We start from the raw sequence: 13097 nt of genomic DNA on the forward strand, positions 1-13097 counted from the left end.
AAAAAGATAAGGAGCTGGGGGTAAGGGCGGTGGTGGTAATGTGTTCAGATTAATATTTTTAAAAGGTTACTAACTGCAGTATAGAGAACAGATTGGAAGGGAACATAATTTGATGTGAGTAGGGAAGACAGGTAGTTAACTAATCTTTTTATTTACTTATTTACTTTTCTTTTTAATTTTCAACGTTTATTTATTTATTTTGAGGGAGAGAGAGAGAGAGAGAGAGCGAGCGCACAATGGGGAAGGGACAGAAAGAAGGAGACAGAATTCCAAGTAGGTTCTGTGCCATCAGTGCACAGCCCGACATGGGGCTCAAACTCATGAACCTGTGAGATCAGGACCTGAACCGAGATCAAGAGTCAGATGCTTAACTGACTGCGCCACCCAAGCACCCCACTAATCTTTTTAGAAACTCCAAAGACTGGGGAAACAGAAGGTGGTAGTGGTGGGTAAGTTGTTGAAAAACTTCCTTCTATAAATGTTCAGCATGGGAACAGAAGAAAGGAAGGACGTAGAGTGCTACATGCACAGTCATTCCTATAATGTGTGGGTTTTTGTAGTAGTCAGCTGTGTGTCCTTCATAATTCTTGAGGTGGAACAATAAACTCTAAGAACAGATGAAATGCCTTCTTTGTATTTAAAAAATAAGGGACAAGAATATTTCTTCTTTCTTTTTGAATGTTATGTAGGGTGACTTGTAAACCAATTCATCTGTAAGGATCCAGGCAACAAAAAACTGGAGTAATTAAATTTTAATGTATAAACTATAATCCACATTTGTGATCAGAAGCTTAGGAAGTAATAAAACCAATAACTGGCCCTACTGAGTATATTCTCAAGAATACGTTTTTCCTCAATTATTATATTAAAACCATAATAGAAAATATTAAAAACTATTTTATTACAAAATATCTATAGAAGAGAATAAATATAATATACAAGGTATGGTTTAAAGAATAGTAAAACGAATACTCATAAACTTACCTCCAAATGGCAATTTTTTAAATAGCAAAAATTGTCTTAAGTGTTTTGTTTTACAAATGGCTTTTAAGATAAAGATTCATGTTAAAACTACATAAAGGGAAAAAAACACAAAAAAAGCCAAAAAACTACATCAAGTGTACTTTCTACCACTGGGCAGTTAAACTTTTTTTTTTTAAAGATTTTATTTTTAAGTAATCTCTATACCCAACATGGGGCTCAAACTCACAACCCTGAGATCAAGAGTCACATGCTCCATGGACTGAGCCAGCCAGGAGACCTTGGGCAGTTAAAGTATTAAATGAAAACCTCATACCTGTAAACACTGAATTAAAAAAATATATACAAAAAGTTCAATTTGCTATCCGACAATATTCCTATTCCAGTTAATAATCTGATTAACCAGATAAAATGAGTCTGTCTTTATTTTTATTCAAAGTCAACTCCATAAATTTGTGACATTATCATTTAAAGCATAAATTAAAACTTACTTCTATAAACACAAAAATAAAAGCTTTGGATAGGCTAGGCTTTTTTTTTTTTTAAATGGCCGGATTTTTCTCTAGTGAAGTAACAGGTTCATAACTGACCTATTTTGTAATATTAAATCATCTTATCATGCCTTCTTTAATGAAATATTAATATTTTATGTAAGATTTATATTTAAATTAAATGCAACTGTGTATCTGGCATCCAATTTTGGCTAAAAATCATAGCACTGTACTAAAGCACCATTAAACTGTAATAATACACACATGTCTTTTATATAAAGAGAATTTCTTATTTCTTTGGAGGAGCAACGGTCTCAAACTCCAAAGCTTCTTTTATTCTTATTTTTAAACTTTATTATTTTTTCCCAAAGCTTCTTTTAAATCAAGAATTATATGACTTTAAAATTAAAATTAAATTAAAAATTTAAAATTAAATAAGGGTTATCTGAACTTCATCTTTCTCAGCTGTAGAGCAAGAAAGTCTTCAATTTAATAACAGGGCAAAAGATTTTTCCTTCTCAAAAGATAAAAAAAATATGCATTAGAAAAATTATGTTTCAATAAAATCTTTTATAAATTTTCTTCTGTTCAGTGATATTAATATTAGTCCACAAAGAATTACTTACCCGATGAAAGCCACCATCTGCTCCACTATGTGTTTGCTGAATGTTATTATAACGAAGATTTTCTGTAAAGAAAATGCCAGTTAAAATATGTTACCCAAAAAAAACCCCACTATAAATTCATAATTCTGATAAGAGTTTAAAAAGATGAGGTATTGCCCCAATTGCAATTTTTAAAATTCTTTAAAAAAACAAAATATACCAAACACCACTTTACTGACAAATGCTACCTACTTTGTATTTTAAAGATGTTTTTCCTTTAGCACAGCTGTATTCTAACCAGCATACACAACCATGTCTGAGGGAAAAATATGAGTCATGAAACCCAAGGCTGGGTGGACATTCCGCATGTTCTATGTATCCTAGAATGGATACATAGACAAACTGAAGTCATGGGTTCCCATACAGACCCCACTACTGAAATTAAAGCTGATCAGCCTGATGACATGCATCTGGTCTAAATCTAATCCATAGGATCTTGAAAAGCCTGTATGCCCTTCATAGAAAATTTATAGAAGTTATTATTAAAGTTCCATTTTCAGATCCTGAATGATTTTGGACTTTTAGCCTTACTATACAAGCAAAAGTATCAACAGTTATTCAGAATCTTTATCAGATTTGGGTCATTTCAATTTGGTGTTTTTTAGTACTCTCCATTAATTAAAGATGTTGACATCCTACCTTACAAGTAAAGATGCCTTTAGGACTAACAGGTAGCAAATGTCCCCAACTCAAATAAATGTTCAAAATAATATATAACATAAGGCATTATTATGGATTTTCAGGGAACACAAAGATGGCAAGGACACTTCCTTCTTCAATGCCCTGAAGAAATTAAAATATTTTTCTGTATTATAGTAGAAAAATGATAAATTATGTGTGTATATATATATATATACATATATATACATATATACAAACTATAGATGACATACATTAGTAGTAAAAATGTGTTACAGAAGTTCAGAGAAAGGAGAGGTACATAAGTACAATTAGAGATTCAAGAATGTGGTATTAAAGTTTAGCTCTAAAGGATTGATAATAATTCTCTGATTAAACATGAGTAATTCAAAGTTGTCCCTCGACTGCTTAAATCTTTGTTATTGTTTGTCAAATAATAACTTCAGACTATGCAACCACAGGGGAGGGAAGAAAAATAAAATAAGTAACAGTAGACTCCTTTTTATCCACCCATTATGAATCTCAGGAAAGTGGCTAAATTACACTAAAGCATATCATTTCAGGTAGAAGACTAATAAAGCAATGATATTTTCTTAAGGAATGTCTACTGTTAGCAGAGACATTGACAGCTGCACAGCTGGGTATGTGTAAGGAAGTAGGACTAAAAAAGAAAAAAAAAGTTCATAGTCTTTTTTGGTGTTTATGTACCTGTTAATTTTTTAAAATGTTTATTTATTTATTTTTGAGAGAGAAAGAGGGAGACAGAGAATCCAAAACAGGCTCCAGGCTCCAAGCTGTCAGTGCAGAGTCCAACGTGGGGCTTGACTGTAAGATCATGACCTGAGCTGAAGTCGCACGCTTAACTGACTGAGCCACCCAGGCACTCCCATATCTATTAATTTTAAAAAGATACTTACTACTTATCTTATGGAAAAAGCAAGCACATATAGATGTCAAAAATAGTTACAAAATGGATGGTGATTTCATAAACAATGTTACACAAATGGTATATGAAGATTACAAAACTAACAAGACAATTATACAGATCATTTTAGGAGAAAAGCATTATATACAAGGGTCCTTCTAGTTTCCATACTAAAAGCCAGTTAGGTGGAACTATAAATCTTTCACTAACAATGGCTTTTGCCTCTCAGTGATTTCACCACCATGAGTTTTCCCTTACCATCATTTCCTAACATTGAAAATAAGCCAATGCCCAGATAATTGCATAATTTTACTGCTTGAAAACAAAACAAGACTTTCTTTTTATATGTAACAGCTTGAAAATTCACAGTGCTGGGCAAGACATAAATGTGTCAGATATTTAAGAACATATGTCTCATCTCAGAGTCATTTGGGCTGGAGGTCTGAATGAGGATTCTACCAAATAAACAAACACACGGCACAGACCACCAGACAGCCCACTCAACCATGTGTGCAGAATAGTCAAGGGAAAGGGTTGAGTAGGAAAGAAAAAAAAAAAGAGGGTGTAGGGAACTAATGGTGCCAGGACAAACAAAGAAACTATCTATAAAAGAAGCGTCCTTCAATGGAAAAAAAGAGTCTTAAATTCATTTATTAAAAATTTATTGAGTGTCTACAACACGTCAGATGATATTTCAGGCACTAGAATACCTCAGTGGGCCAAAGACAAAATTCTCTACCTTCATGGAGCTTCCATTTCCATGTATGTGTCCATGTCAGAAAGGTGAAGAGGCAACAAACAACATACATGGTAAGTAAATTACAGGGTATATGAAATATTGAGTGTAAGTATATTGACTTTGGAAATCCCAATCTAATATTATTAGGTGGGGTAATTTGAAATTTTTAAGGGAAGTTTAACAAATAGCAAGGTATCAATAAAAATAACAATATTTTTGGCTCTTTGCTTTAGGCTGAGGAAAAAGAAGAATCAGAAGAAAAGATGGATTTGTTATTAGATTACAGAAAAATCTGTGTGTGGGGTTTCCTCCTGGTTACTTCAGAAATAGCTAAAATGCTTATATTATGCACTACTATTGTCTACCCAAGAATGAGAAATGTTTGTTGTACTGAGCTACATCTGGATGTACACCAAGTAACATGCCTTTAGAAAGTATGTGTCTCCGTGATACAACGGAACACAGCAAACACATCCCATAGTCTGTTTAGTGAAGAAACTCAGATTCTCTGCTTTCAGAAACATAGAACTTTTTTTCCCTCTACACACATACAGGGAATACCTTCAAATTTATACAGTTTGGTTTGAATTCCAGAGCCTAGGCATGGATTTTATCTTCTCTAACACTGTTCTCCTACCTATGAAATTTGGATAATAACTACCTCACAGGATTGTTCTGAGATAACCAGTGCAAACTGCCTGGCACAGGTCTTGATAAATAGCAGGCATTACACAATTCAATTTCCTTAATCATGTAAGTAATTTATAGTTTAGAAGGCAATGCCGAAGAATGCAAAGAACACTGAACTTGAAGCCAAAAGACTTGGGTTCAAATCCTAGCTGTTACTTACATTCTTAGGCAACTACTACTTATTAATCTTCTAAGTGTGACAATTACAAAATTGGAGTAGTAATTTCTCTATCCAATGATTATAATAATAAAATCAGCTCACATACACTAAGTGCTTTAAAGTGTGAAGTACTAAAAAAAAAAACAATAATTAAAAAAATAAAGTGTGAAGGCCTATATAAAAAAAATTAAGCATTATCATAACTTGATAAAATCTAAGAATGTTTAAAAAATATACTAATTTGCATATTCTGTTTTGAAGTCTGATAAGTTGCATGCCCTATCACTATAGAATACTCTTGGCATAATAAATTTTACTATAAATTTATAGAAAGTTACTATGCAAAGCTGGACGCATAAAGTTTATGGATTCCCAGAGAGGTTGCTATCATAAAGGGAATTAAAATAATGTTATTGTTTCTTAGGCATTAATACTTTCTTTTCTCTTTAAAATTTTTTTTAATGTTTATTATTCTGACAGACAGAGAGAGAGACAGCACAAGCAGCGGGGGGCAGAGAGAGAGGGAGATACAGAATCCAAAGCAGGCTCCAGGCTCTGAGTTGTCAGTACAGAGCCCGACGTGGGGCTCGAACTCACAAACCATGAGATCATGACCTGAGCCGAAGTCAGAGGCCTAATCGACTGAGCCACCCAGGTGCCCCAGGCATTAATACTTTCAAGGGACAATTAATACTTTTCAAAAAGCAAAATGATAGCTTCCTTCTTCCCCTAGAAATAACTAAAAAGATCAAAGAAAAATTTATCTTCTGATACACTACAAAATAATTTACTACTCACCATGGTATTTTATTATTTGTAAAAATCTAACAGGATATTGTAATATTTACCAAAGTAACTAGCATTCCCATATTAAAAAATCATTTCATTGAACAATATACTTAATGTAAGTGGGAGAAAATATATTCCTTGAAGGAGGAATGTCCTTGGAATTTTGAGTGATTTTCATGGCAGGAGAGTAGAGGACAGGCTCAATAAACTCATCCCAAATGCCAAAATCTAATATTAGAAACTGGGCAGACAGAAGTAGCTGAAGTTTTCCTGTCTCATTCTGCTCTTCTAAGAACTGAAGGTAGAGAGGTGTTAAGAAGAAATTGGAGAAAATTAAAAGATATGCTTTTAATTTTGAAGGAATTATACCAGGGCAAAGATATTACTCACTGCTCTTGCCTTTCCTTTGGTGAATGCCTCTTTGACGTAAACCTCACTGATTAAGACATTCTATTCAGGTTAATTTTATTTTATTCTAGTGAGATTTGCCCTTTTAAAAGGCAACAATTCATGTCAAGGTTTGAGAAGCATATATTCATTTCCCCTCATTTTCTCTCTTCTATTCATACACACACACACACACACACACACACACACACACACACACACACCTCTCTGTCCTGAAGCTTTTGTTAAGACTGGCTACGAACAATAGCTGATTCTCACTTCTCTAACCACAACCCACAGCTCTTTGCCTCTTCAGAGACTCCTTTCTTCCCCATTCTTTGCCACACTGACATCTGGCTGGTTTTCTGTAAAGGACATTGGTGCCCTGAGAGGAAGTATTATTTGGGGGTATGAAAGAAAAGTGGAATTAGTGTAAGGCAATATTCTCTCAGCTAATAGTCAGTAAAAATATGACATTTTTGGTTATGTATGTGAAAATGATGATGTGCATTTTCCTATATAAGAGCACTATTTTTGTTTGCTAAAAGTCTTAGATGAAAAGTTTCACAAGGCAAGAAGTGAAATAAAGACAGACAGGAAGGGAGGGAGGAAGAAAGAAGGAAAGAAAGAAAACAAGGAAAAAGTCTATAAAGGGGCACAATTTTCCAACAGGGACAGGGAAAACCTGCCCCAAATTCACTAATCCCCAGATGACTTTCCACGGTTAAATACCTAAGGAAAACACCAACCCAAAGAAGCAGAACCAAAATATTAACAATTCACGCTGGAATGAGCAAAGGGATTAAGTTTCAATGCATTTCAAAGGGCTCACCATCATCAGACAGTAAATCAGAGGGTATAATTACCTGGATATGCATTTTAATTATTGCTTTTCCAATCAGAGTTGCACCAAAGAAAGTCCAAAAAGGTACAAGAAAATGTCCACATGTTATTCCAGCCAGGTCAAATAGAGGATTTGGAATCTATTTAAAAAACAAACAAACAAACAAAACACACACACACATTAAAATGGGACTTTCATATATGATCCAAGGAACAGTTTTAATTTTACCACCTACAGGTATGTGGAATTATGCTTAAGCCTTGCTTACATTACAAAGAGAGGTGTAGATTCCCTGATCAATACTAGACTGTTCAGAAGGTTAGGCAAGTGTTCTAACGTTTCTGTAAATTCGGTCTCATATTCATCTCAGGCTGCTGTTAAAGCAAACCCAACTGTCCTTTTGCTTACATTACTTATGGCTAATGCCCCATAAATATACTTTTTTCTATCACATTAGAATTGGTAAAACCAATGGACCCACAGGAATTTAATCCCATTCAGCAGATACTTAACCGTTTGGTAGCTGTGTCTAAGGTGAGGTATAAACGAAGAAAAAGTCCTGAGATTATTTCAGTAATACTGGGGTTGTAAAATCTTCAGCCTGAAATAAGAATATCATCTAGAAATCATTCATATCTATATAGCAAATATCCTTATGAAATTCACAAATATATTTATAGGCAGATGCGCTTTTATTCCTCAACATAAAAAAAAAAACCTTGTAATTTGTATTTTGCACAGACAAATCTCATAATTTGTATGACAGTACAAGGCTGTGAGGCTGTGTAATATATTTTAGGCAGAAAATCAAGTGTGGAAATACGAGCGCATAGATTCAGATGTTTTGAATACTCAGTCCGAGACAAAGAAGTGATTCACAACAAATACCTTTTCCAAACATTCCCACATTTCAAGAATGCTGAAAGACAATTTCATGTAAAAATGCAAGGAAACCACAAGCTGTTTTTGAGCACTTCATCCATTTTTCTCCCATAGAAGCACTCTGTCCTTGTGGCAGTTGGCAGAACCATTCACAAGTCAATTAATTTATATAATTTCATTTCTGAACTTTCAAAGAAAAGACTAGTTGTTTAAAAGATATTTGTCACATATGTTCTTTTTAAAAACAATGTCATGACTAAATTAGAATTCAAATATTCTTTTGTTCATAACACTTGGATTTAATAACTTTTGTTTTTCTCATCCAAATTCAAATGTCTAATGCAATTTCATGTCTTACAATCATATAATAATATCATTTTCACAGCTTTACATCTATCATTTCTTATATTTTCTCACGTGACCCTCATAACTCCATGGATTATAATTTTAATTGTTTTCCTTTATTATCAGGCTCTATCTCAAGTTGAAATAGAAATATAAGATATGTAAATCAGAATAGATTAAAAATTAGAATTTGTTAAACATGTTAAACACCTCAGTGTATGCCGGATACAGTCTGAGCATAATTAATGAGTTTATTGTTGCATGTGCATGTTATTTATTCTTTTTTTTTTTTTTTTTAATTTTTTTAACGTTTATTTATTTTTGAGACAGAGAGAGACAGAGCATGAACAGGGGAGGAGCAGAGAGAGAGGGAGACACAGAATCTGAAACAGGCTCCAGGCTCTGAGCTGTCAGCACAGAGCCCGACGCGGGGCTCGAACTCACGGACCGTGAGATCATGACCTGAGCTGAAGTCAGACGCTTAACCGACCAAGCCACCCAGGCGCCCTTATTTATTCTTTTTTTAAGTTTACTTTGAGACAGAGGGAGAGAGAGAGAGAGAGCGAGTGCGCAGGGGAGGGGCAGAGAGAATCCCAAGCAGGCTTTTCCCTGTCAGCAAGGAGCCCAATGTAAAGCTGGAACTTGTGAAATGTGAGATCATGACCTGAGCCCAAACCAGGAGTCAGATCAACTGAGCCACTAGGCACCCCCCTTTTTTTCTTTTTAAACATTTATTTTTGAGACAGAGAGAGACAGAGCATGAGCAGGGGAGGGTCAGAGAGAGAGGGAGACACAGAATCTGAAACGGGCTCCAGGCTCTGAGCTGTCAGCACAGAGCCCGATGCGGGGCTCGAACTCACGGACCGTGAGATCATGACCTGAGCCGAAGTCGGCCACTTAACCGACTGAGCCACCCAGGCGCCCCTGCACCCTTTCTTTTTTTCACCATCTAACTAAATACAGAAAGGAAGACTGAGATTACAAAAGCCACTAATGGGGTGTCTGGGTGGCTTAGTTGGTTAAGCATCTGACTCTTAAATTTGGCTCAGGTCATGATCTCACATTTTGTGGGTTCGAGCCCCACACTGGGCTCTGTGCTGACGGTGCCGACCCTGCTTGGGATTCTTTCTCTCTCCTTCTCTCTCTGCCCCTCCTGCACATGTTCTCTTTCTCTCTCTCAAAATAAAGAAAACTTAAAAAAAAAAAAAAAAAAAAAAAAAGAGCTACTAAGTAGCTTTGAAATTTTCCCTCAAGTAGGAGTTTAATTTGTTAGTTCAAACATTAACAACAAAATAACTAAAAACTTCTTTTTACCTTAAATAAAGTATATACTTTTAATACTTTAACAGAAATATCAATTTTCTGGAAAAAAGTTCCTGGAAGGCCAAACTGATCTATCAATTTCTGTTCAATACTGACTATTCCTAGTCAAATATAAAGAAGACTGACTAGTATGGAAAATGGATTGGCAACAGTGAGGTCACAGAGATAGATGAGTGCCAAAGAATAAATACCATTTTTTATTTTAATAAATTGAAGGTACTCATGTTTTCCCTAGGAACAATGAAAGCTAGTTTTTATTGAATGTTCTGATTTTTAGGATACTTTTCTAAAGTTTCTGCATCACCAACTCAACTTAATCCCCAAAACAATGCTATATGATATGCTTATGCTCATTTTACAGGAAAATGAGACAGATTTGACAGTTTGTTTGGGAAAGCAGGATTTCAGCAGCAGAGCAGAATTTCAACCCAGGCAATGTGGTTCCCAGGCTTGTTTTCTTAGCCTCTAAAGTAAGGACATTATTATCCATTAGGCCTCTCAGTTTAATCCCAGTCTGCTGACTTCCACAGCACTTTCTACTTATCCTTGTATTTCAATGGTCTCCCTCACTAGACTTCAGGATCCTCGAGGAAAGGAAATATATCTTTCATCTCTTTATTCCCAACACTCAGTGACTAAATCAAAGCTGAGGAATAATGATAAAAAATGGTTGAACATTTATGTTCTAAGCACTGTGTTAGTTCACACACACACACACACACACATACATATTTTAATTTTTTAATGTTTATTTATTTTTGAGAGAGAGAGAGAGAGCAGGGGAGGAGCAGAAAGAGATAGACACAGAATCTGAAGCGGGCTCTAACTCATGAGCTAGGAGATCATGACCTGAGCTGTGTCAGATGTTCAACTGACTGAGCCACCCAGGCACCCCTTACATATAGTTTCTTGAATCCTCAGTCAGCCTTTACAATGATGAGTGACTTATTGTCCATTAAAAAAAAATTAGAAATCTAGGGCTCAAAGAGAGTAACTTGATTAGGTTACATAGCTAATAAGAGACAAGACTGGCTTAGGAATGCCAAAGCCAATTTTCTTTCTACAATATCACACTATAGTATACTTATAAACTGCTCAAATACTTGAGAGATCAAATTATGATAAAGAGCTCATACACTGAAATGAAAACTTAGATTATGAAAATTTCTAGTATTGCTGGGTCAAAGGATAGTAATTGAGGCATATGTGTATCTCACAGTATCTCTAGAATGTTGACATTACATTAGAAATTTTGGCACCGAAAGTCCTCTTTTTTTGGGCATTTGCTTTTGCTAAGGCAGGGGAGGGGCAGAGAGTACTCAAAGATATATTCATATTCTAGAACATAATGGACAAAGCAGCTGTGTGTCAGTAGATAATAATTTTGTGAATTATATTTATAGCTGCAGTTTTTATTGTATCAACTAGGTACACCTAGTTAATCCAGCCAAATCCACCACTGAACTACCAAAAATTGTGTATGGGCTACCAAAGAAAGCTTTGATCAAAATGCTCCATTTCAAATATAACTATTTCTATCATATTAGAAAAGGACCAGGATAAACACCAACTCATCAAGGAATGTCGATTTCCCAAATCTGCAATTTAAGAAATTAAGTTTTTGACATAAGTGGCTTCTTAGTTCACTGTAGCCAAAAATGCCCTTAACTTTGCCCCAGAGGTTTCAATTACCTAACTTGGTGTAAATGCCCCTTAAGACAGGTTTCACATGACTTCTTCCTTATAACTAATGCTTGAAACTTTGGAAAAAGACTACCTATCTATAACTCTGGAAAGAATGAAGTCATTGTTACTTGGTTAAATGCACTTCATTTTATAAATTCTTCATGCAAAGGATGAATTTTATCTCTTTTATTCTTACTGAACCAAGCCATTTAGGTCTGAAGTCATCATGGCAAGATGAAATGCTTGAAAGTCAATAAACTAGATACGAATCCATCCAATAGAAACAGCTCATTTGATGAGTAAGATGAATGATTAATAAATTTATATACCCATTAAAAGTGATAGCATTTTTGTTCACTCAAGTATGTTACCTTATTTTTTGTTAAGTGTGTTATCTTTAAAAACAAACTGGATCAATATATAAATCTACCATTTATTGGAATTCCTCACTTTTAATACAATTCACTTACTGAAGCACAGGCCAAAATTCCAAAAAATCCAACCTTCTGTACTAGGTTTTGAACTGCCAGTTTAGCCCGGGAAGCAAAGTCCTGTATAAAAGGAGGATATCAAAACATTAATGAAATGTACAGGGAAGAAGAAAAGATGGATCTTTGTAGAATTTATAATATTAAATGCCACACAACCTGATTCACTTAATCATTGCTTTTGATGAATGATTAAAAAAAATCATAGGCTGCATTAAAAAATATGAATAAAATCTTGATAGAACATTAGTTACATCCTTAAAGACAAACTTTTACCACATTTCAAGAATAAGCCAAAACACTGTTACTTTATTTTTCAGATTATCTACGGATTATCTAGGGATGAAGAAAATGTTATAAACTATCTATGAACCAACTCATTATTTTGGAAATACTGACCTACCACATGTGATTCATTTAAAAAAATTTATTTATTTATTTATTTATTTATTTATTTATTTATTTAATGTTTTCATTTATTTTGAGAGAAAGAGAGACAGGGCATGAGCAGGAGAGGGGCAGAGAGAGAAGGAGACACAGAATCTGAAGCAAGCTCCAGCTCAAGTTGGAGCCCAAGGGAGGGCTTGAACTCACGAGCTGTGACATCATGACCTGAGCTGAAGTTGGATGCTCAACCAACTGAGCCACCCAGGCACCCCTACTATATGTGATTCTTGATCTTGGGGTTGTAAATTTGAGTCCCATGTTGGATACAGAGATTAACAAAAATAAAATCTTAAATAAAAATAGAAAAAAAGATTAAATGTTATGTAGATCACCTAATATACAAAATAATAAAAAATATTAAGCCTAGAGAAGTTTGTGGAATTTTGTTTTTAAAAAGTAAGGAGTCATTTCATCCCTCTGGGGCAGAATCTCTTTACTCAACAGAAATTAGATAAAAACAAAGGAAAACAGACTCCTTGTTCTTTCAGATGCCTGGGTGCCCATCATTAATTATCCTTCAGGGTGCTGTAAGAATTTTTATTTGAGGGGAAAGAGCTACTTTATCCAAATAAATCAAGTAGAAACTTCCCTTTACCTTTTTGTTTTCTTAAATTAA

General features: G+C 34.6%; 1 protein-coding gene across 2 annotated transcripts in view; it reads right to left on the minus strand.

Moving 5' to 3' along the window:
• The window catches only part of VMP1 (vacuole membrane protein 1), a 127161-nt gene that overhangs the window by 17419 nt on the left and 96645 nt on the right, over positions 1–13097 (minus strand). For both annotated transcript variants that reach the window (XM_042915710.1, XM_042915711.1), the window contains exons 8-10: positions 12017–12097; positions 7333–7449; positions 2099–2160 (exon numbers count right to left, since the gene is read on the minus strand). In XM_042915710.1, the coding sequence (XP_042771644.1) occupies positions 2099–2160; positions 7333–7449; positions 12017–12097 (260 nt within the window). The remainder of the gene's footprint in view (positions 1–2098; positions 2161–7332; positions 7450–12016; positions 12098–13097) is intronic.

This window comes from Panthera leo, chromosome E1 (assembly GCF_018350215.1).
Source record: "Panthera leo isolate Ple1 chromosome E1, P.leo_Ple1_pat1.1, whole genome shotgun sequence".
NCBI classification, from domain to species: domain Eukaryota; kingdom Metazoa; phylum Chordata; class Mammalia; order Carnivora; family Felidae; genus Panthera; species Panthera leo.